This window comes from Sipha flava, unplaced genomic scaffold (genome assembly GCF_003268045.1).
Source record: "Sipha flava isolate LNK unplaced genomic scaffold, YSA_version1 1_pilon_pilon, whole genome shotgun sequence".
Classification (NCBI taxonomy): domain Eukaryota; kingdom Metazoa; phylum Arthropoda; class Insecta; order Hemiptera; family Aphididae; genus Sipha; species Sipha flava.
In genome coordinates this window covers 1,209,283-1,235,624 of record NW_020272783.1, presented here as the reverse complement: position 1 = coordinate 1,235,624, position 26,342 = coordinate 1,209,283, and the positions used below count along the sequence as shown (strand labels likewise).

General features: G+C 29.2%; 4 protein-coding genes across 5 annotated transcripts; 1 reads left to right on the top strand and 3 right to left on the bottom strand.

The window, feature by feature from the left end:
• Nucleotides 1-1,894: 1,894 nt before the first annotated feature.
• Nucleotides 1,895-2,318, bottom strand: LOC112682138 (52 kDa repressor of the inhibitor of the protein kinase-like). Its single transcript, XM_025552645.1, is given in 3 exon segments — nt 1,895-1,986; nt 1,989-2,137; nt 2,230-2,318. Coding segments are annotated over 3 exon segments (285 nt in total). The 3' UTR covers nt 1,895-1,939.
• A 2,501-nt stretch (nt 2,319-4,819) lies between these two features.
• On the bottom strand, nt 4,820-8,289 carry LOC112682168. The gene is made up of 8 exons (XM_025552688.1): nt 8,053-8,289; nt 7,564-7,719; nt 7,242-7,466; nt 6,895-7,158; nt 6,494-6,643; nt 6,126-6,388; nt 5,738-5,879; nt 4,820-5,321 (listed from the first exon to the last, which is right to left on the bottom strand). The coding sequence occupies exons 1-8, from the start codon at nt 8,287-8,289 to the stop codon at nt 4,959-4,961; spliced, it is 1,800 nt and encodes a 599-aa protein (XP_025408473.1). The 3' UTR covers nt 4,820-4,958.
• Nucleotides 8,290-10,725: 2,436 nt separating this feature from the next.
• Nucleotides 10,726-23,744, bottom strand: LOC112681943. Of its 2 annotated transcripts, XM_025552320.1 has the most exons (3): nt 23,299-23,744; nt 21,061-21,424; nt 10,726-12,004 (listed from the first exon to the last, which is right to left on the bottom strand). In XM_025552320.1, the coding sequence occupies exons 2-3, from the start codon at nt 21,070-21,072 to the stop codon at nt 11,516-11,518; spliced, it is 501 nt and encodes a 166-aa protein (XP_025408105.1). In that variant the 5' UTR covers nt 21,073-21,424; nt 23,299-23,744; the 3' UTR covers nt 10,726-11,515. The 2 variants fall into 2 exon arrangements, with proteins under 2 accessions (XP_025408105.1, XP_025408106.1); XM_025552321.1 differs by lacking the exons at nt 21,061-21,424; nt 23,299-23,744 and adding an exon at nt 16,762-17,112.
• On the top strand, nt 18,382-19,133 carry LOC112681945 (zinc finger MYM-type protein 1-like). The gene is made up of 2 exons (XM_025552322.1): nt 18,382-18,850; nt 18,942-19,133. Exons 1-2 carry the CDS (start codon nt 18,755-18,757, stop codon nt 19,014-19,016), a joined length of 171 nt encoding a protein of 56 aa, XP_025408107.1. The 5' UTR covers nt 18,382-18,754; the 3' UTR covers nt 19,017-19,133.
• Nucleotides 23,745-26,342: the final 2,598 nt, after the last annotated feature.

Below are 26,342 nucleotides of genomic sequence, written 5' to 3'. Positions count from 1 at the left end.
GGTGAATCAATTTATATTACATTTTTTTTTTAATGTAAATGGATTTTTTTCAGAAAATAATATTTTTATATTCTCGTCATTGATAGGAACTATTCATTTTAGATAAAATTTCATCTATATCTGCTATAGAGTTTGTATAATTAGAGTAACTAAAATAACTTGAACAAAAATTTTATTTAAATGACCAGATAAATTGTATGGGAGTTGGATTAATATTATTACCATTATATTGATTTCGAAAAGTACCATATAAATTTCCCAAATAATTCTGGTTGATTCGATTTGTATACAGAATATAATTATCATCAGTAATATTAAGTTTTAGTGACTCTCACAATTGAAAGAAACCAGAAATTGAAATCAACCAACCTCTAATAAATTTCATTCGGTTTGTCACTTCAACATCTGCTTTTTTGTCAAATACTTATAATTGTTTAAAATTATTTTCCATGAATTTTAGATGTGTTATTTGTGCATTAGGATTTTTGAATGATCTATTGAAATATTTTAAGCCGGAAGTTTTAGATGAATTAAATATGTCAAAAAGTGTATCCATATTTTGAATAAAGTTAATTATAAGTAATGATGCATCCAGTAAAAAGTTTGACTGTAAGAAAATTAACATAACAGATGCAACACTTGCATTGAATATTTGAGCTACCAAATAAACCCTCATTTTCTCAAAAAGCTCAGGAAATATATGAAAATATGTTATTTTTGGAGCAGTACGAATATTATTTTTATTATCTCCATTGAAAAAGTAGCCAATTGTTTTTTTTTCAATTATTTCATTATTGAACTGAAAATTGTGTCGATAAAACATATTTCTCGTAGTTTTTAAAAGATGTGGTGGATCAAATATATACACTATTTTATTATTGTTTACTTAAAAAAAACGGCCGTTCGGGTTTAACTTGTAGTGTATTTGATAGATATGAAATTGGATCCCACATCATTTTAATAAATGCTTTTATACTAGTTTTAATATTATTTAACTTTAAAATACTAGTTAAAATTATGTCCTGCAAATTAAAATCAGTGCAGCTATTTGATATAAAGAAATAAACAACGATTGCTTCCAATTAAAATTAATACCTATAATCATTAAGACAAGTACAAATTTAACAGGATCATATGTCTTGCGATAGTTTGTTTCATTAAAGCCTATTATTTCGTCCTTACTTATATTATAATATACATTACTTTTTATTAACATTTCATCTGCATACAACACACATTCTAATGATTCAGGTAAAAAATGTTGAGTCTTAAAAAGTAAAAAAATTAAACAAAAAATCATTAAGATCCAGATTTATTTTATAAAAAAACGTCAACGTTTTATTATGTGCTTTAGTTTACATGGATTAGGGAGAGCAAGAGTGGATTGTAAAAATCTATATACCTTAGGACCTAAAAAATAAATTGTTAATGCTAATTGCTTAAATTCATTGCAGTACCTATAATCAGTTAATTTTTTACTTCTACAATTAACAAGAGTAGTAATAATTAAATTTAAACTATTTGGTGAATATTTTTTGCATAGTGTTAACATTTGTTAAATAGTATTACCTTGTGATAGTTCTTGTTATTCGATATCAATTTTTTTTTATGTTCTTTAATTTCTTGATTTTTAGTACGCATTTCATTCATAAGTTTCATTTTTCTAGGTATTTTGTTAGTAAGATGAAGTGGAATTTGACATGATGAATCACTGGATGAGACTTTTGAAATATTTTAAATTAAAGAGCTCTCAGATACATCTATGTGACTTGTGTATGCATCATTATCGATGGATAGATGCACAAGAATAGGGTTGGAACATGATGCAGTTGCAACTTTAACCTCAAATTCTTTCCATTTTCTTTCTTCTAGGGCTTTCTTTAATAATATTTCATCTATAATTTTTTAGTTGAATATTTAACTTTATTATACATTTTTATTATAATAAATTCTTAAATAAAATCTTATCGCTAAATAATGTTGGTAGGCATCTGCTGTTAAACGATTTTTTGTATTTTGATTTAAAAACATTTTATTTTCAAAATGTACACTGCATACTCTATAACTTCTTTGTAGAACAGCAGGATCTTTTCTCAATAAATGGTATATTTTACAGTTTTCAATCCATTGTTTACACCTTTGAATAAGTAGTGTTTAAGTAACAATTATATATTTCAAATACATATTCTATTATGAAAATGAAAATTTTAAATATAATTGGGTATTTACCTCAATGGATCTGTTGGAAATCTGAAGTATTTAATATTTTTAGTTTTTGATAATTTATTATAACAAAATCTTACAGCACATGAAGTCATTGTATAAAATATCAATTTGAAAAACTATTGAAAATGTATAATTTATTATAATAATTAAACTAGGATGTTTAAAACACATCGAATAGAATAAAAAATGCAAAAAACACGAAGTTACAGGTTAAAAGTCAAAGAACAGTCTGTCAATCATACATAATGGTCCAAGGAATAAAAAATTAAAAAATTAAGGTAGCCCTGCATCGGACAGCCTGCTATCACATCGACAACCGTCGTTGATCACGAGGTAGGTCGGATATTCCCTTGGCTGAGCTCCGTGCAACAACATTGAATCCATGTGATATGAAACTGACAAATAATTTTATTTTTTTTTTTTAATGGGATATTTTGTTATATCAGTTAAATAAATTCAAACATATAAATAGTAATAGGTAAATTAATTTATTAAATAAGAAAAAAATAAAGACATCTAAAATGTTTAGGTATAAATTATTCATCATAAACGTTTTTCTTGAAAATCCTATCTTTCGGTTAACTATAGAAAAAATAAAATTAACTTTCAAGTCTTTTAAGAGTTATAGTTATAAGAACTATTAGATAAATGGCTTATACATTTATTATAACTATTTAAAGTTTAGATAAAAGAAATAGAGAATAGAATAGAATGTCATCTTTGAAATTCCAAATAAAGCAAATAACGTATGAAATAATTTTAAAATTGTATTTCGTTCATATAAACTTTTTCGGGTAAAAAAAAAACACCGAAAAATCACGATGTAACTCTTCAGTTTGAATGTAAATCACAAAATATATTTTAAATAGAAAATACTTTATATTTTTTTATTAGTTTGTCTAAGATTAAGGAGGAAAAGATGAAATTCATTGAATTTCTGTAATTATGCGCATTTTCCTTTGTTTATATTTCATTTAATAAGCTAAGTTTAGTTTTAAGATTTCAAAATAAACAAATTCATTTTAATTTTATTTCAACTGTGTAGAAACTATCAATATATATATATATGTATGTCCTGTTCATAATTTTTTACAAGTACCCACTTAATTTCCATATAATATACTATATTTCACTTAAAATAATTGTATACGATTGCATTAAAATAAATTAAGATATTTATACTCAGAATCAGTATTCATTCCTCAGTAGTCTACTTCATTTCTTAATACCACCGGAATTTAATATTTCTGTGTATACATAATATATATCATAAATAATTCTTTGTACACCATTGATTTAGGTCCTTATGGAAATAAATAAATAAATAATATTTGTTTTGTACATTTTTTTAGCCATGAAATAAATTAAGACGTCTCATTACATTTTCCTCCTGTACCGAGAGTCATGTGGCTTCCGGAAACATTGGTCATGCTCGCCAACCACGGACCCAGATCCGAAAGCCGAAGTGCCGTGAATTTCTTATAATAATAATAAATGTTTCCCTAGCACACAGCTCCGACCCAGTGATTACCGGCAAGCGGAATAATAATAATGCAATAATCTTGTTAGAGTACTGGCCACAGTGAAATAATAAATACTTAATAATATTACCACATCCCTACGTGATGTCGTCATGTGTCGCCACTCGACGAACTAGCAACACGGTCTCTACTCACCAGTCATGTTGCTGAAACGGACAAAAATGAAGTGTCGAGCCTTTACTCCGTCGGCCGATACCATGGCTTTTTTGTTGGCACGATCAATCTATAAGCGACAGAGGAGGTCGATGTATCGGTAGAAACCTCCGGTGCGTGGGATAAGCGCCTTATCGCACGCCGACCCGCAATGTACCGGTAATATATTAGATGTCTAAATATAATTAGCATTGAACGTTACAAAATAATGCTTTAATAATACAATATTTAATAAAATAATTAAAATTAAATATGAATATGAAAAAATATATGAATGAATATACATTGGGGAAAATTGTTAAATTCTCAATTTTAATTCGAAACTGTCATACTTTACAAATATAATATAATACACCAAGCTAAGCTTTTATTTATTAATTAATTTATATATTAATACAATATTATTAGATACATATTTATAATACCTCGTTTGATGTACGTATTACGTAAAGGAAAACAAAGAGTGGTAGTTGATTCAAGATATTTGAAGATCCAAACTCATCCGTCACACAACGATAAGCGGTTCTAACCTTTTTCAAATCAGTTATTTCTTACTGTAAGAGGTTACTCGAAGAGTTGTGTTGGCTTTTTGTAAAAGTTTGTTTAATGTCTAGTTCATATTTTTTCATTTTGAAGTTATTAGTTGTCATCTCAGATAGCATCCATTGTTGAATATCATAAATATCTACCATGAATATCTATAGAGATATTTCTATCGGAATATCTCGATGGGATATGCTATACACTCGGAGCTCCCTTATTGTCTCTTATCTTTTTGTTTTTTATTGTTTTACATTAATGTCATTATGTGTTTTTTATTTAGGTTTTATTTTTATTATTAAATTATTATATTTTTATTATTATGTACGATTTGGACATAATTTTTTTGATTCCATGCATTGGCATAATGTGCCAATATATAATATAATATTATTTTTTTATTTATTAATTATTTGAAGTCATACAATGAATATTACACATATCTGAAGGTGTAAGTAAAGAGGTGTGTAAAGAAAGGGGGGTATTTATACGTTACTACTAATCGTTACGATAATAGAGTATAGATACCACGGGGTTGAACGTGACGTGTTTCCCGTGGTGCTTCACAGACGTTGTATGGAATGGCCGGTTTTGGCTGTATCGCGAAATCTCGCCGGAGATGCGATTCGCCTGATGATCCACCAACTGCACTTCCTGACGAGGGTTGTTTCTGGACTTTCTGGTCTTTACTCTAGCGAAATCGCCTTGCCACGAATTCGAACCTTTCGTATTATATTTTCGTACGTTCAGAAGTACGTCGATCATTTGTATTGTTCGCCGTGGCAGAATAATGTTACCCGCGTATCCGGCGATCGAGTAGTTTTCCAGTTGTTTATACACTTGTCTTGGGGCATCGATAACCTATACAAGAACAACTCATGCAAGTTTAGCACAAAACGATAGAATTTACCGGAAATTAGTCCGGTAATAGTATTGTACAGGTACTGAGACCCATGAATGTAAATAGAGTGGGGAGAGTTAAGAGGGCATAGTGCTCAAGTTCTCCCAAAAACCTAAGGAATTAATGTGTATTAAATGGAAGAAAAAAACTTCCAGATTTTTCGTCTTCGAGACCTTTTAAACTATTATTTACGTTCATGGCTACGACAATAATCATAATACGTTACAATACTGTGCGTAAGTTTTGCACTATGCACACACAAAAAAAAAAAAAATATTTCAACAACAATCAGCGAATAAAAACAAAAAAATAACAGAATCGTTATTTGTGGGTGATATTATGATTTCAATGATATATGTTATATAATTTATATTACTTTTTCAAGCTTTGGTGCGATTATGGTCAGCAAAATGCAGAGACATTCCAACGAATGTGCGTCGTGTATCTCCATAAACGTGTCAACGGTACTCATTACGGTCTTGAATATTTGGTTCCGCATGAATAGTTCACCCATAAATCTGCGAAACACGTTGCGTACAGCGATTAAATAATTTTCATACATTGCTATAATAAAAGGGATTTCAACGCAAATTGTATTTTTTTCCGAATGTCACAAGGTTAGGATGTACACCGGTGAATTAAAAAAAAAATAAAACATTTATAATGAACGTTTAGACCAGTTTCTTTTTTTTTTTAACAATTTTTTCATATTTTTTCGAACATTTAAATCCATTGTCCAACACTTCCGACCCGATAATGTTTACCTGCACGTTCCATGCGTACGGTCACGAGCTTTTTCGTCGAACCTCTCTTCCAATCGCCTTGAGTACTCAGGCTGTCTAGCCGTTCTCATCCGGGGCAATACACCGGCTTCAATCAACACGTCCTTACAAGACTTTATCAGCTCGATTTTGAACTCGCTTGACAGCCCTTGACGTATGATCCTCCTCGAGTTCATACAAGCTTTTTCGATCACGTGGCAACACAGTGCCGCGTACAAGACGCAGTTATCGGGTTGGTCAATCGCCTGCACAAGGAGCGTTAAATAAAGCCTTGTTACAAATAATTACGCATAAATGTTATTTAATTTAAACGTGGAAAATCGGCAAATATGTTCCCGATGCTACTGTACATTTGACACTACGCAATCCGTGATCATCTTTAAGTTTAATCCATTTGCGCGGTCCGCTTGCACGATTACATCGAAAAACCGTTTGGCGCTTTCCCGAAAATTGTGCCACGTGACATTTTTCAACACCGTGGAAACTCCGCTGACGTATTTCTGAAAACAAAGTAAAGTCGTTTTCTAAATACATATAACTACCGACACAATATGAGTAAAATAAAAGCAATAAAAAAGCTGTATTGTTTCTCGACTATATTCAACTCAATGTGACTTTATTTCTAATACTATACGCTCGTGATAGCGTAATGATTTACTATAGTATTTTTGCATTAGCTTAACATAAATTGCATTTATTTGGTATAACTATTATCCAATGCATCATGCCACTCGTGATGGTTTCTAATTACCTCGTGCGGTTCGAAGACATTGCAAGATCTCATTGACTGCTCATTGGATACGGTTACGGGTAACTTCGTTAAAATTGGTGCGCGGTTTGTAGTTTCCAAAGGTTGAACGACCGACTTAACGGTAGGCTCATTGATCTTGTTTTGACTCTGCGGATCACATCGTTGATTTTCACTAATCAACTCTTTTTGAGCAACTAATATTTCGTTAGTGACGAACGCTTTTAATTCGTGCCACAGTAGCGTTTTGCACTGCTGCATGCACGTCTATAGAAATGAATACGATCCAAGTGTTGTAAAACATTAATTATAGCATGTTTACCATTAAGATATGTACTCAAGACACTTACCGAATATACGGAACCATTGGTCGAAGCACTGTACGGTCCGCATTCGAAGATTATTTTCCATTCCGTTGGTAAATAACTGACTGTAAGTACCAACGGTAATTTATTACTTGTCATATATTCGTCGAGTTCACTCGGGATATCCATCTGTTGGTCAACCAGTACAATATTCTCGTCGAACGCTTTCCTCACTGCTTTTCCAGCCACTCGTTTCTTGCACAATTCGATCTGAGCAAGCACACGAGTGTGTTCAAAACAATGAACAGTTAAGAACAGTGAGTACATTGTAACATATTTTAAAACGCATCGTAATCATTTCACTGACCTCGGAGTATACGTCTTGCGACTCGCTACTCGATTCGGAGCTCTTATCACTTCGGGCTTGCCAGTTCGATGACGAAATCCGTGCTGCGTTATTGGTGTAGCCACAAAAAACTTGGAGCTTGTACAAAACATCTCGTTTGCACTGGCGCACGCATGTCTAGTGAAAACAATTAATTAGATTGAAAAATACAAACAGCCGACATAAACCCGTTTCGGTAATCATTATACAAGGGATGGGCAACTGGCGGCCCGCGTACTTTATTTATATAGCTTAAATAGTTGTAGGTTTTGGGTAAGTATTGTATTGGTTTAATCGTAAAATTAAACTATATAAAATAAATGCTGATTGTCAATTTGAATGACTTTTTTTTTTATATTTTGCTTTCATTACGCTGGTCCGTCAGATTTTAAAATTATATAAATTACCCTCTACCTACTTTGAATTGCCCATCCCTGTACTATTCGATAATTATATATTAAGTTTACGTACCGCTTCGTCTAAACCGTTCACCGAAGCGATTTGTGAGCCAATACGGTAACTGACTTCCAATCCAGTTTTATTGTACACGATAATCAGATCCAACGAACATTTCATGATAGTCGATAAATCACTGAGCTGTTCATCGATCGTCCGTTTCCTCATCGTGTTTAAGAAATACATAGCCATATTTTTCTTCAATGATTTCATGACAATAGATTCTTCATAAATCATGCTACTGGAATCCATTGCGTTAAAGTAAAGCACCGCTCGGTATATTACAGAAAAAGAATATAATTGTTGAACAATTAAGAATATTATAAAAATCTCGGTAGTTTTTTATAATATCCGTACAAGTCGTAGAATTATATAATTCAAACGTCTTAAAATCAGTAATAATCAAACATTCGATTTATCAACAGATTAACCAACGAACAATATAGTTGTTCAATTATATTTATTGTGGCCAACTACTTCAATAAGTGTGAATTGTTTACGATTTATAATGATAAAAATAATAATTAAATTTAAATATATTCAACATTAGCCAGATGAGATTAATAAAAATCATACATTTTAAAAAAATTGTATTTTTTCTCTTATAAAAATTAAACTACAACATAATCCGAATCATTTTAACATTAATCAATAGTGGATAATGTAAAATATTGTACACTGAAATTGATGTAAAATTGTTGTTAACACTCTGAATAAATTAAGTACATAAGTAAAAGTATTTGAATAAAAGTATTCAAATACACATTTTAAATAGTTTTAAAAAAAATAACGTAGTAGATTTAATACTTTTTAAGAGTATCTGTAATTAAAATCAAATACTGTTTTCAAACTCTTTTTTTACAAATGTTGTTTCAATACTATAACATTAAAATAATAAATGAATTTACCAATTATACATTTATTTTATATCAATAAAATTTATCAATTATTTGTCTGTGCTGTATAAATAAAATTAATATTTATATATGGCAATATATACCGTGTATATATTTAATAAATATAAATCGTTTTAAATTTTTTTTTAAAAAACTTGATTTTAAACCATAAATTTTAACAATTTTATCAATTTTAATATTTTAACTAATTATTGAACAATTACACTTGAACTTATATTAAGTTTTTAAGGCTTAATCTATTACGTTATTTACCAGAAAAATAAATGATTCAATACATAAATACTTCAATAGGCGTACAATAAGCAATCGGTGAATCTGTACTAAGAGATTCCTGTAAAAAGGTAAGCAAATTTTTGGTTTGAACAAACTATTATTCGAATCAATTGTACCGAGTGAAAAGTTAATGCATTGATGCTTCAAGTTGACAATAAGAATTATACGCATATATTTAAATACAAGTCAGCAAAAGAAAAGGAAAGAGAGATCCTTGGCGTCGGTGCACATTATATTACAGACCAACAAAATAAAATACTGTTCATGGTATTTTAAACATTACAAATATCATGGTCTTAAATGATTAATATTAAAATATAGAGAGAGAATACAAATATAAATTTCCATGAAAAGTTTTTAATAGTTGAGGTACGGTTATATTATTGTTTATTAAACTAATATATGGTATAGTATACAATACTTACAACACTAATAATCGTAAGCATTGAGTTTAAATTTAAAAATTAAAACTATTTACTATTAATATTAATTAAATTCAAAATTGATTTTTGAACGTTAAAATATAATTAACATTCATAAAAACGTAATCGTATAGTATACATATTATATCAAGACAACATTTTCAAAGTCTATGTGCCTTAAATCTGTATATATATTGTTTTTTTTAGCCATCTTACTTTTTGGAAAGATATTTCATATTTGTAATACAAATATTCAAATTACTAATACTAATTAGTAATTACTAATAACTAATATTCAAATATTAGTTATTAGTAATTACTCAATATGTCTACACGAACTATAAACGATTTTTTTAACGTAGCTAATAAAAAAAAAAGTTTCTACTGAATTATTAATAATTAAATTATTAATTATTTATATTAAATAATTAATAATTAAAATTGAAACTTCCATATCAAATAATTAGATTTACTACCCATTCAAATACCGAAACATCTGTTTTTTTTTTTTTTTTTTTTTTTGATTAAAAATGTTATATAATATTTAATTATTAAATATGCTATTTTAAAAATAAAATACTTGTCAATTAATAAAAAAAAAAAATTAATTTAAATTTTTTAATGATCATTTTTATTTTTTTTTAACATTTCAATTTTCTAGAAAGTTCATTGAACCATCTGGAGTACGTGTTTGGCATCACTGCTTAACACTTACAATTTAGATTTCAGAAACTCCTTAAATTCACTAAGATTATGACGCAAACACTATTTTTCAAGAGGGAAAGGTCAAAGACCTTAAGAGATTAAATAGACAATTTTTATTACAAAAATTCTGTATTTTTATATGGATGATCAAAATTGGGGAATCTATACTAAAGGTATTCCGGTCTCTGTCATCCCCTCCATTTTTTAACTATCGTGCTACTGTGTCTGCCCTAATATATGTTAGCCTTTTTTTAGGCTGAACTGAAAAAATTTCCTGAAGCCGCTATTGAATAAATATTATTGAAATCTCGCTCAAATATTATTGGTAAGGAATTTATTTTTCGATAGGAAAATAAATTGAAATCTAAAAGTTATTATATCAATAATTTTAACTTTATTTGATTCATTTAGACAATATAATCGAAAACCTTTTAGGACATTTTCGTTCAAATTATACAATTGATGAATCTTAAACGTTTGGAATTCTGAAAAAAAAAATTTACAGTATAATACATATATTTAATATTAACATAACTTATTACATATTATGATCGACCAAGATGGAACACATAAAAATTACTAGTGAAATACACTCTTTTTGCTTAACCTAAACGATATTTACTTAAATCTAAATTGAACAGTTTGATAAAAGTTTGCTTGTTCACAACAACACTAATAAACAGATGACAAAACAAAAACGAGTTAGATGCAAATGACTACAACGATTATTTTGATTATCAGTTAGTTGCGTATAAAATTAAACGAATGTTGAGATGGACGTTCGAAAAGTTTTTAGAACTGGTATTGGCGCACGCTACGCAGCTCGAAAATCCCGAACCACGTACCCGTCCGGTTTCAATATTGCATGAGGAATGAGAGGGGGAATAAATAAAATTTTGATATGACGAGCCTCGTCAAGATATTGCATTTGGACGAACAATGGCGCGATAAATTCGATACGAGTAGGTGATCGGCCGCGAACGACGACGACGATTGAGGGGTTGTCAGCAGAGGGTAACTGGGCGAAGGACGATGGATGACCAACTTTCGGTGATCGTTGAGCGCGCCAGGGCATCGGATGAATCGGTCCGCGCGGTACCGTCGCGTGGCACCGCGAGGTTCCGGCGACGGTTGGCGAGATTCGAGCCGAGGCGCGAGGTTTCAGATGGCGAAACCGACCGGCGCGGGCGGAAACTCTTCCGGTTTCTTCTTGCCGTCCTTCTGTCCACCGCGGGACACCGGCAGCGGCGGCGGAGGCACGTCCGGCACCGAGACGTCGGCCGGCTTGTTGTTCTTGACCACCGCGGTCGGCCATCCGTCGTCGTCTTCGGTGCGCGTGGCGTCCGTAGCTTCGGTGCGCGCGGGGTTTTCGGCCCGAGCGCCAGCAGCGACGTCGCGGCCGCTCGACGGCCACGCGGGCGGCACGACCGCGTACGCCCCGGGCCAGCCGTAAATGTACTGGAACGAACGGAACACGGGCTCGACGATCGGATCCGCCCGGCTCGGCAACAGCTGCTGGTCACTGGTGATCAGAGCGTTGTACACCCGTGGCGCCTTGAACATCACGTGCGGCTGAACCGCGGCCGCCCGTACCGTGAACATCGCGAACATTGCCAGCGCAACGGTGGCCCGTTTCGGCGTCCCAGCAACCTGTGAACGAATAACGGTAAGTATGGCATGAGTTATGAAAAATGTTGTATACAAGTTTTGCGCGTTTTTATTCCAATTGCCTTCGTGGGCCCGTGTTACCGATGACACCCAGTGAACTGATAAACACCATACGATTGCATCCGTCGACTTTGTTGAGAGTATATTAAGCCGACAAATGTCAAGATATGGACCTTTTTGCTATTTATTAGACGTGGAAAGGGTTGTAAATATTAACGAACATTTTAAATGCATACGTTAACAATTTTTACGGAAATAGATATTACATTTATTTAAATAGGTTGAGATCATCGTAAACACATCAAAGACCGTCAAAAATTAAAACCTGTAAAACTAATTATATTTAATACTTCTCCGCAAAGTGCTTAAGATTTGAGAGCATACAGAAGCTGTCCGTAGAATACCCGTGCGTTTTCTAAATAATGTAAGAATATGGCGTATAAGTAGTAGACCTCATGGGAACACCACTGATTGCATCCCGTACGTAGTAAAAGTACGAATACCGGTGAAACCTTGGATCGTTTGTGTTACGATTAACCAAATATCGTTTTTAAAAGTCTGTACTGCAAGAATCATCCGGGTCGGATCTATCCGTTTTGTAAACCTTAGGTTTCATCGGTTTTCATACTTTTGCACGTCTTAACCGGTAAACGGCAAACGTGTTTGAGACTAGAAAACAAGTCCTGTTAAACGTACACGGTGATATAGATGCATCGCGTTTATCGTCAAAGTATGAATAGGATTTAAACACGATAAAAACACAGTGTGGTTAGCGGATGACCGAATTATAGAACACTATAATGGTCGACCATATTCATAGATCCAGTATTCTTTTATATAAAAATTAATATATATATAAATATTATTAGATCGAAACGCATCTTTTTAAAAGACGTATTAAAAGGAGAATAACAAAAAAAAATGATGGTAATAATGTTTCTTAATATTGGTTAATGAGTTGAAGGAGAAGGAAAATATTTAAAAACTATTTATAGAACTTGATATTAAGGTTTTCAGTCTGCATATACGTAACATTATTACTTTGGCATATTTTTTTCCGGTGTACCAATAATTGTTCTATAAGATTCTAGTGTGAAAATTCGAAACTATAATTGAATTCACCTGCTTACTGGAGATCGATTTTCCTACTTTATCCTTCGAAATCTCAGTAATTTGAAGAATAAATATTAAAAATAAATTGTACTAAATAATAATAATATTAAAAAAATATATTAATTTTCACTGTAATCACTAAAATTATTGATCAAATCTAAAAATCAAATGTTTAATGTTTAAATATTCTTTGTCATACGAGTAGGTATACTAGGTCGTGCACAATTGGCAGCATGAAATATTTAGATCAATTTTATTACTCGAAAAATTATTTTTTATTTATATTAGTAAGGAAATTAAAACATTTATCATGACGATAACATATTATACTAAATATAAACTCTTATGATAGATATTAGATTTTTTACTGTAAAATTATTTTTTCGTGCCTAGACTATAATAAAATTATAGATTACATTTTTTATCTTTTTATCACGAAATAATGACATAAACCTCACATTAGTTCACACTACATACGTAAATTTATAGTTTGCACTGTAGCAATGTAAGATTAATTATGAATTTTGTTTTCACTACTGATTATAATAACAACATTTGTTTAATATGGTCATATGTTTTACGTAGAAATTATATATGCAGAACAACGATTATAATTGTTTTAAAATTCCAGACCATAAAAGTACCGTTTTTCCAAGACAAATTGTATACAGGCACCCGGTTATTGCCTTATAATTCAGGAATTCTACAGACTACTGTTTTGATATTATATTAAGTAACACATATTTATCAATGATAGATTCGTTTGAAAATCGTGTTAATGGCCTCCACGTTATGTTATTTGCATTTCTGTGAGGCCGTCTTGTGTACGTATCTCACATAACAAATTAGTATTACGGCAATTTATATTACACACATGCGTCAGATTCGTTTAAACATTAATCATATATTCGCAAAAATTAGTCATACACACATACACACGCATAATTTAGCACGCGTGATTTTTGAAAATCTCGTTATAGATAGTTTAATAACACCACATTATTTATTTGAATTACCTGCAAGCCAAATGTTATCGAATCGCAGATTATAATTCATAGGTACACTTCACTTTTCTAGAATATTTTCAATTAGCATTTTTTTTTTTTTTTTTGTAAATGTTTTGTAAATAAATTGAAAACGAGGATAATGAAGATAAAAAAAATTTAAAAATACAAAACTATATACTCGTAGTTGAATAATATAAAAAAATAATAGTTATTTTAACAGGCGTATAGGTGTTCACAAAATTCAAACAAAAGGCAGATTTTAAAACGTTACATTCACTGCAATAAACATTATTTATAAAAATAAACAAAATAATATTTTATCAATAGTATATAAACCATAAATTCAAAGAAATATTTTATTTTAATGTATCTCAGTTTAACGATGTAAACGAAATGAAGTACTCAAACATGAAAAGTAGACAAACAAAAACACATTAAAGTACTTCTTAAGAAAATACAAAAATCCATTATTATATCGTTCGAAATATAATTACAGCATGTCTCAATATTTATATTGTATAATAAACACGTACATACCTATAAAATATATACTTGTTTCAAATAAAGTTAACCAAACCATGCAATTCGCAGTAAAGGTGAAAATTAATTTAGTAAAAATCCTTTCATCACTTGTCTGATTAAAACTGCTCGACATAGATTACTTTAAACATGTTTATGATAATTGAGGTCGAATTATTACACTTTAGTATAATTGAAAATATTAATTTTGTATTTTTTAAGGCTTATTACAATAATTAGTATTGCAATTTTATAAACCAGCTGCATTAGAATTGTAATTTACAGTGTTATTTTTAAAGCCATTGAGCTGAATCAATATGATACAAGAAATTTGAGAAATTATTCGGTATTATTTAAAGAAAATGTTTATTGTAAATACATTTATTTTTGGACTCCTATACATAATTATGGTTATGTATGTGTTTTTTAAAATGAATTAATCATAGAATATAATGATGTAACAATCGAATAATAATAACTGGACTATACAGTAATTTATCATTATTATTAACCATAGAACATGAAAAATATTGTATTAAAAGTTGTTAAACTGATTTTTTTAATTAATTCAAATTTGGCTTGAACGAAGAATAATATCGATCAACGGAAATGTATTCACAAAGCATTACTAAAATTATAAATTATTATAATATTATTATATCTATTTAAATTTAAATTACACTAAGGATTTATATTCATCGAATTTGTTAGTATTTTTACTAAAATTTATTTTGTGTCGTAAAGAAATTACAATGATAAATAAGAAATTAATTTAAAATAAAAAAAAAAAAACTACAAGTAACAAAAACCAAAATTGATATTTGTCAAACTATTAGAAATAAAGATCAAAAGTATATTTATATATTTGTTTAAATAATTATACCCGAAATTAAAAAAATTGTTTTTTCACTCACTCTTCAATAACACGATAACTATAAGAAAATATACGTGGGACCTTTAAATAATTAAGTATCTATAAAATGAATACTGGAGAAATGTTAATTAAAGCTAACTTAGAACATTCACCATCTTAAAAAATAAATACCTAAATAAAATACGAAAAATGTAATTAAAATATTGCAATCGTAAAAACATTATATAATTCTGCTTTGCTTAATTATGTTGAAACATTGTGTTCCATTTGACGGTACGAGTAACAAACTATTTCTAAATATTAAACTACATACTTCAATAATACAATTATGAAGTAATGAAACAAAACATATAGGTAACTAGAATCTAAGAGCTTAATAAATATTAAAACTGTATAGTCGTATTTTGTTTGTTGTTATATACAATAAATTAATATTCTTTCTTTATTTTTTGACTGATGAAAAAATAACAATTACTATGTAGGAAAAATATTAAAGTCGAATTTAACATAGTAATAATATTAATTCATAGGTAGAATAAATGAATAATAATAAGTATAAAATATAACTACTAATCTCTACTGTGATTACTTTTTTAGTTATTATCTGCTTTCAAAACTTAGTTTCATTAAACTACCTATATAATGTGATAAATATAATAATTTCAAGAATTATTTTAATGATTAGACAAAAATATTTTAATTGATTTGTTCAATATTGCATAGATTTAGATTATATCAAATTATTTTCATCTATATATTGTAAAATTGACTATTTGATTAATTAGTGTGTATAAAAAAGTATTTATAGTAATTTTCTTAAAGAGGATACGTTATATTATATAGTAGTAAAAATTTATTGTGCATTTTTTTTTTTTTTTTTTAGTTAAAATAAATACATATATTAATATTAATAAAACTATGTTTATATACATTTATATTTATTTACTATTTTCAATTATTATTTAAACATATTTTATATTTATTTGATAGTTAAATATCGTTCTAGTTAAAATTTTAATTAAATTATTTTTTCAACAAAAATACTGATGTATACCTAATTAAAATTATAATTTAATACGTGATAAAAAAAAAAAATTAAATAACTAATAATAAACATATCCTCACGTTAAAGTTATTCATACAATTGAAAATTTCACAAAAATTTTAAAGATAATTACTTGTTTTCACTCCACGAGTTTAATGTGTAAAATAATTAAATTACTTACAATTAACCTATTCCGGTAAAAATATGACTCAATGTCCAATTTCTTTAAATCGTATTCCAAATGCCAAAAACAAAAAAAAAAATTAAAATTACAGACAAACTATAATTTAAATTAATAATGTGAACGTCTATACTCAATCAACGGATCTCATGAAATGTCTATCGCACTATTTTAACACTACTACACTACTAACACTACTATAACACAATTTGAATAGTTTTTATCACAATAATTGTATTTAATCTAATTATTAGATTAAATACGAAACATAACAATTAAAATTAAAAACCTTAGAATGGTTCATGTATTACATTGACTGACCCTATGCCTCTACTATTGGATGACAAACATTACGACTGAACAATATTATATAGATAGAAATACAACATTATTTTTAACCTTCAGAGTTTGCAGTTTGTACAGTGTACTTATTTAGTCGCAAATCACAATACAATGTAAATAATCCATTTTCTTCATTTACGTGATTATTGTTTTTTTTTATTCTTTTATTTTTTTGAAAATTGTTGTTTTACTAGACTAGAATTATATATACGCTAAATAATATATCATTATACGACTATATATAGTATACACATTTATAATATTTTGTATTTTGTCTATTATGATGATAATACAATTTTCCTCATTAAATCGGTTTACTTGAACTTAACGTCAAATTGTATTAATCAATGACGTATTTTCAGGAGAGGGGTCTCTAGTTTCAACCCCCTCCACCCCTTCCCCGAAGAAAAAAAGTTCAAAAGTCATACATGATTTTCTACGAAGGTACAGAGAAAGATAACATTAATTACATCATGTGGTTGTAAATAACTCTTTATTTGTATTTATAATAATAATTAAATAGTATAATTATTATTTCATACCTTATATGTTTTTTTTTATTATATTATAAAATCACTTATTTTTTAGAAAAATTTTAAACTCACCTGCAATATTTTTTAAAATACGCCACTGGTATTAATATTTTTAATAATTTTTTTTAATAATTTTATAACCAAGTTAAAACACAATGAATTGATAAATTGATTTCCATTTAAGAAATTAACCTATTCAATACATAATGGATCGAAAATATAATTTTTTTTTAATTTCACATGGTATTTGAATGTTTTTAATGTGTGTGACAATAACCACAAATTTTTAAATAGGCACACATTTTTAGAATAATCTGTGAATATTAACTTAATTTAATATTACTTAAAATCATTATATATTATTAATTAAAATATGGTATTGTAGCGTAGATAGGAAATTATTTTATCTAGTTTTATATGATTCAGTATTAAATTTATTTTACTAACATAAGAAAAATATATAGTCTTATAAGAACACGAATATACAGAATATGCAAAATGAAATTACAACTGACTTAATACTTAAATGTCATAATGCTATTAGTCTGTCACGAATGTGACGCCATATCATTACTAATAGGTTCTATGAATTCCAATAGTTCAATTGAAATATTCATTGTTATTCATATTTTCTTTTACGTGTATTAAATATGTATTTAACTAACTAGAATTATAAACACTTGTATAATAATTTAAAATTTAAAATTATAATTCAACATGAAATCTTACTTTTACTAATTTTGAAATTGTTGACAACATTTATAACTATCAGCATTTTTGAACAATTTTAGTATTTCCATTGTATTTAACTATACATTTAGAACTTCTTTGCATTTTCATTTGTAAATTTCTTAACATTTTAATTATTTGAATATTTGATTTAATCATTCTATTGAATTTGAATGCTTATTTTCTAAACATGAGCTTACTGAAAAAGATGAAAATTAATTTACTGAATTAATCAAATTTTATTCTCCCAAGGTGTCTAATGATTCTTTGATTGAATTAAAACTGTGGTGTACCAAGATACAACGATCTGGAAAAATACCTAATACTGGCTTCGGGCTCTAGATATTTGTAATAAAAATATCTACCCCAATATTTATTTTCTCCTAAAAATGCTATGCACTTTACCAGTGTCTACATCATCGTCTGGACGTATGTTTTCAACTCTGAAAAGAGTGAAAACATATTTAAGAAACACAATGTCTGAGGTTTGAATTTTAATTAAAATATATTTAATATTTTTTATTGTATACTTTCCGTGATAGAGATTAAATAATGCTTTACTTTTTTATTCCACAGAATCCATTAAATGGTCTTGCTATGTTGGCTGTTCATAAAAATGTTAAAATTGACACTGAAGAAGTTCTTAATTAATTAGCATTAAAACCACGTAGAGTGGATCTTTTATTGTGATTAAATTTGTGATTTAACTCGTAACTGTATCTAGGTAGTAGGTATCAAATATCAATAAAGCTAATGTTTAAATGTAAATGTGAGTATCTATATATTATGTTATAAATTATAAATTATTTTAATGTATACAAATCACAATGGTTATATACTAAAACTGAGAGTTGCTTATATAATTAAAAAAAATTGCAGAGGAAGGGGATATTAAGTGAAATGTGCAAACATTTTACCCTCCCCCCCCACAGACATGATCAAATTACGCCACTGAAATGAGTTGATTACCAACCGGGTTTGTTTATATTTTGTTTATAATTCACAATAATTAAATTACTAGCTGACAATCATTGAAAACTGAACCACTTAAATATTACCCCCACTTAAATATTATAAGATAGGACATTGGCTCTGAATAAATCTAGGATCCCGTCACTTTATAGAATATGATACAAAATTGTTCATTATAATTAGGTTTGTAAGTGTTTTAATTCGTTTTTCAAATATTTGACATTTTATTTATATATATTTAAATACAATATTAATCTAAATTGGACTGTTATCATTAATTACTAATAAAACTACCAATAAAAGAAAGAGCTGTGAACCGAACACAGGAAGTACATTTAAATACTTAAAGTCCTTGAAACTTGTTTCCCACACATTTTAGATACCCGCCTTTAGTAATAATGAGATAACACTACTAAGCAAATATACGTATAATATACCTACCCCAAGCGTTTTAGTTAACTAATAAGTCTTATTTTCATCACAGCATTCTATAGTGACTAGACAGATTTTAAGTCCTTGAAGATAGTAAAGTTGTTTGTAATATCATCATACTTATAATAAATCTTTCGATACAGGAAATATAAATAACACTAATAAATACCTTAATTTATTGGCAAATACCTGTCATAACATAAATATTTGTTTTGAATTACGTATATTATATGTGTAGATCCTTTTAATAAGTTCAAAAATAGAAATATTATTGAAGTTAAAATGACAATTTATTTCAATTGTATTTCAACAATAGAAATAATGTTTCACTGAATTAACTAATTAATCTGAATATTGTTCTATATGAACACTTTTCATATAGCCAATATTCATCATTGCATTATATACACTGAAAATGTATTTCCTATCATAAGCTACTAATGAATTATATTTTTTTAATAATTTATCGAAACAATTTAGACACGTAAAATTTAAATTAAAAATCAACTTATTCTTTATACTTCCGTATAAATTTGAAACAAAATATTTTTCTTATTTACTAAATCCAAACAATTAATATTTCAACTATGGTAATTCGAATATACATTAAATACATTTTTTTTTACATATAAACTGATGATTGCAATTTTTTTCAATTTTTAGCTTATTATTTTTTTTTATACCTAAGAGTTTACGTTTATTTGTAATAATTATTTTAATGTTTTTACATCTACATTTTAATATTTAAATTAACTAAAAGTAAATTTTTTTCATAAATATTTATAGATCTAGAAGCTTAAATTACAACATGATTGACATATTTAGCATTGTTAACACACGAAACATGCCACGTAATATATGGATAATTTAATTTGTTAATGTCGAAAAGTTCAAAATAAATATTTAGTTTTTATGCAATGATAGTTATGAATATAAATAATATTAGAATAATGAACAATGAACATTTAAAATAAAATAAACTTTAAAATATTATGCGCAGTGTTCACGTTAAAAATTAATCTTTTTCGGTTAATCCGTTGCGTTAGATTTTGTAAAAATGAACCGTGATATTTGCTCAAATATTTTGTAATTGCGTTTTGACATGACCGAGAGCATCATGTTATTTCATAGAAACAAGCGAGTCAATAGTTTACGACTAGTAAATTATACACGGATGAAAATTACATAAAAATTGTTACTCCCTACTTAAAGATAATTGAATTAATAAAATCCAAATAAATTACACTTAAAATATTATAAATTAGCTATTTAATTGTGTGCTTGACCATACCTTCATTTTCATAATTGTACTCAATCTGTATTTACTCGGGTCGTCGATCGGACACTGTTCGCTTGCAATGTGTTTTCAACGGCACCGTCTTTCGCATAGAAACAAACCAGTCAGAAGGCCGTCGAGTCGACTTCCTGTCACTGTTTATACGTGTTGAACTCATGATTTTGACGGGACGGATGGTTTGGGATCCGATTAAATAGATTCAATGGGAATGGTACCTAAACGGCGTATGATAAGCAATGGAAGCTTGGGCAACACGTCCATGACTAAAGTTGGCATCAGAGGATTAGTCAGCACCATAATAGCGGTATACCACATTGCTGATTGTAGCAACCACCAATAAGCCATGTTCCGCAAGAGTCTGAGAAATAGGTACACAAATATTATAGGTTATAATAGCAATGATATAATACATTTCTGACCATATAGTAATCACTACAACTTAATAGAATTCAAATATTTAATTAATTTTGTTTTTAACAAAAATAATTTTAATTGTACTCTAAACATCTCGGCGCGAATACTTCCTGATACTGATTCAGCGTTTATTCTATATTTCAGTTTTGGATAGATCATGAGATTTAAAACAAAACTATAATAATAACTAAAAATTATCATTTAACCGATATTAATTTAATAGTATGCAAACCATTTTTGATTTGTTAGGAAATATATTCGGTTAATTGTATTTTACTAAAAGTTTAAACTAAATTGAATCCTAAAGTATAATCTTCTCAAAATCAGTCAACTATTGAAATCTTTTTGATTAACTTTTTTCATTCAAGGTTTCTTGTCATGTATTATAATCGCACTTAGATCATTCACGTTTATATTGTGTGGAGCGCAAAAGGAAAAAAACGATAACAGCAAGAGAACGCTATATTTTACTAGTATATGAGTAAACATAATGGAAACAACCTCAATCCCCAATAACAGATTTATGAATAGATACCTACGATTACCTTAAAATTATATTTTTACCTTAGTAATTCATATATGATGTATATATATTCATGTAGAAATATATTTTTTAACTAACGATGTCCTTAACCCATTGAATATCATTATAGGTACACTATATAATTAAAAAAATAGTTGCTACTCTTACTATATAGTTTTTATACGCATAGAAGCCAGAAAATTATTTAGCTAGTACTCACTCCAGACCGTACCATTTGTAAAATACTTGGAAATCATGTATTTTAACTCGAAGCACTGATAATATCTTAATAGATACGCTTAATGAATTTTAAAAAAAATTAATAAAAATAAAAGACAAGTACAAAATGAATAGCACCTAAACCAGCTCGCAATAGTCCTTTGACACAGCAAAAACGTAACGAACCATATTATTATTGCTGTTTCAACCGTATGCGGAATCGGTAGCGATACACCGCTAAATGCGCAATCGTCATTAGTCGAATTAACTACAAATTACGGTTCGAATATTATCACAATATAGCTGATATAACATTACGCCAAGGCCCCACGTGCGGCATGCCTGTATTTCAATAGTGCACAATGTTCGCAATAATCGATCGGTATAACCTATAAATCTACGATGTTATATCAAACACCGTACGGTATAACAGCAAACGAATCGCAACGACCGCAGGGGTGCAAAAAAGTTGCCCCCAATCACAACCTTTTCGTGTAGACATAAATAACGCGTTCATTAGTGATATACGCACGCGCGGCGCAGGACCAAATGGATCGCGTGGATCGAGAAGTTATGTCACTGCGACGAGGCGGTGACCCGGATTGCGGTAAAAACCTGAGGTGCGTTGAGCAACGCTAACGAGTGGCACATTATATTATTAATCCGGTCGGCAAAAGTGAAAGACTACGGCTGCGAGCGGGCAATGGAACAACAGTTCAAGGACAGGTGCCCGGAGTCCTCGTGCCACCGCAGGATTACTTGAATTTCGTCGTCGTTGGATTACGTATCGTATTGTGTATTATTCGTGTACTGTTATCGTTATTAACACACAACGTGGATTGTCCCCCGCGAGCGCGCGAAAAAATGGAAAAATTCCACGGTAAAACCGAATAACACCGTACCGTTTGTAATACATTTATCGTACGCGCGTAAAGTTGTAAGTCTGGTTCGGTCGACCGATCTGCTCGACACGAAACCGTTGAACTGTGCCGGTGGTACCTACCGGTGTATTACTGTTATGTTACGATCGTTACGTGAAACGTTAAGTTTTCAACAATGAGATGACCAATACTTACGGTGTTCTGAGGCATAAAATATTCGGTCACGTTCGTTGGAATCAAGACGGTGATCGACAGTGATGGCGGCGGAGTAGCACGCGCCCGATGCGTTTGGGCCGAAGTCCACGAAGAGACTGCGCCGGCCGGAGGTACCACGCGCGCCACTTCATCCGCGGACGAGTCTCTTGCCGGTTCCCGGTGCAATGTTGCAATTGGATGCAACAGCACTTGCCACGACCAAAACGGATGAATTGCCGTCGTCGTTGGTCCTTATCTGGCGCATCGCATCGTCTGTTATTTGTTTGCTTTTTTCGTTAATTTGCACATTGCGATTTTATCGACGTCGGAACCGCACAATTTACCTACCTGTCGACTTGTACGTTTCCGACGAAAACAATTTCCTACGGTTTCGTGCGCGATCTTACTGCACACACCGTTTTGTCGAACAAAAATACATGGTTATGTATTATACTGTTTTTTTTTTTAAAAAAATTTTATTATAATAGTTTTCAAGGTTTTTTTTTTTTAATTTTTTGACACAGAAAAGTTTATGAACACCGAACCAAAGAATAATTATTATTTATGAACTTTTGTATATTAAAATGATTGAATTCCAGTGATAAACACTACTGCTGCATTAATTACGTTATGTATACAATATAATCGAGTCGACTTATTATAAAATAATTGTTGTATTAACATTTTCAGAAAAATATTCTAATATTCAGACTAAAAGTTAAATAATGACAAAATCAATTGATTAATTCAAAAAATCGAGTATTCAACAATAAAACGCTCATCGTATTACTGAAAATTCTAAGAGAAAAACCATACGATAATTCTGATACATATTTGTTTCGATAAAAATATGATTCATTAGTATTTTAGTTGGTGAAATTGATCCACCACAATGTCCACAATTATAGATTTGTAATGAAAAGTAGGTAGTTAGTTGAAGCTTCTTGTATATCTTTGAATCCATTGTCACAGTATAGCGCAGAATAATGGCCATATTAGCAATTGGTTTGTGCTTATCTATAGAGTTATAATCTAAACATGGTATATTTTCAATTGCAGATGGAATGTATTTTAGTAGTTTAGTACTCGTCACAATAAATGATATATTACAACGTGCATATATTATTTTTAAATGTTTTTCAGTATAATTAACCGTTCTTTATCGGTATTCGTTATTGAACCATATAGGGCTATTTTTTAATTGAAATTAAATATATGGTTTTAACTAGAATCTACAGTTTCTATACGACTGAAAATCTATGTATGCTATAGCTATTATGGCAACTACTTCATCCATTGGAAATGTACTAAGAACTAAATATTTGTTTTTCGCCATGTGTAATGGTGTTCCAACATTTCCGTTTATAATTAACGAGTTCAAATTTAACCTGGTATTCTTCTAAGTTAAAATCTTTTCAATATCTAGATTTAGGTCTATGTACTTTCGAGATCATTTTTTTTATAATTTCGTCTCTAGATTTTAGTAGCCTTGGATCTTGAAAATTACTTTTTATTTTCAGTCGCTTTGAGTGAATAGGAAAAAAACAAAATGTCATCACTATATTCATCTTACTACAATTTATTAGAATAATATTTGTTATATTTAGATCGCAGACTCGATAATATAGTTATATAGTAGAGTAGGGATGTTCTGGGGGACTGGGCAACAAATATTGATGGTTGGGTAGTGTACGGGGGTATTTTTGACATTACGTTACGTCTTGATGGACATAATCACAGACTATAATATCGTAAATAAAATACTCCCGTACTCCACCCAACCAATATTGGTTGTGTACTACAGTAAAAATGTTGTGTTATGTCCTTTATAATATTTTTGTCAATGTTTTAGATTTATATTTATCCTGTTTATTATATTAGCAGTAAGTCAATATGAGTTGATACAACAAAATAAATTTACTGTGTGATCATACAGGCATATATAAGGTGACTATACGTCCCGTTTTTCACATCTTTTTCTCCTTGTCTCTAGGAAAATTTTCAGGATACTAAAATGTCCCGTTTTAAGAAAATAGTAAAATAACGATAATCGATTTTAATTTGTCAATGAGTAATTGATTCTACGAGTATTATATTTAGCTATTATATGTTCATGTAACGTGTATATACTGTATTACTGCATGCATGGATGACGTTAAATGGCATCGGGACTATGTGATGTAATGGAAAATAACTACACAAATAAAATATAAAAAAAACCTATTGCGGTGAACGATGTATCAATATGGACGTATTAACCTAATGTGTTTTAATACCGCAAGTTTAGCACTAATAAAACATTACTTTTTATTGTTCATTATTTCGATACTACAGTAATCATGAACCGTTTTCTTTTGTTTACGTAGATGCTTTTTCTTTTTTATAAAAAAAAAAATAGTTTTAATAAAATTAAATTTTTTTGTTTCTTAAAACCATAATAGTACATTATTAGGTATTTTATAAATATTTAAGAATTTACCCATACAGTTCAAATATTTTTTTTACATTTCATGTAATTGTTTAAAATAAAACTGTACATAGCAATATAACTTAAAGTATATTACAAATATAAGTAGCTAAAATATTATTTTAGTTAATCATTTTGAATTTTATTTAGATTGCAAATAATAATTGATAACAAGTTTAAAACGCTATCTAAAAAAATGTTATGTTTTAAATGTCGATTGTATAAAATGTAAATAAATAAAATTGGAGAATTTGACGAAATTCCATGCGAGTATTAAACTCTAGCTTTTCCTACGAGAAAAATATTAATTTTGTCAGGTAAAAGAAAAGTCTTGTAAGTCAGTAGCAAATGATAAACCATAAGTGAAGTACTTACACATAATTTATTTTTGAATGAAATCAACATGTTATTCAGCATTTGCAGGAGTTTCGAACTTTCAAAGTACTTTCAAAGAATTGCGCAATCGATATAATAAATTAATAAAATGTTAGTATATATAAATTGAGTTTTCACGGAAAATGTTTGGTTACAAATTGACGTCGGTTACAATTAGCAACCAAAAAGGTTACTATATATG

Coding starts and splice junctions, on each gene's coding strand:
- LOC112682168 (XM_025552688.1), bottom strand. CDS start 8,289: ATGGATTCCAGTAGCATGATTTATGAAGAATCTATTGTCATGAAATCA. Junction 7,720..8,052: donor TGAACGGTTTAGACGAAGCG/GTACGTAAACTT, acceptor TGTTTTCACTAG/ACATGCGTGCGCCAGTGCAA. Junction 6,389..6,493: donor CGGATTGCGTAGTGTCAAAT/GTACAGTAGCAT, acceptor CTCCTTGTGCAG/GCGATTGACCAACCCGATAA.
- LOC112681945 (XM_025552322.1), top strand. CDS start 18,755: ATGCTATGCACTTTACCAGTGTCTACATCATCGTCTGGACGTATGTTT. Junction 18,851..18,941: donor TAAGAAACACAATGTCTGAG/GTTTGAATTTTA, acceptor TTTATTCCACAG/AATCCATTAAATGGTCTTGC.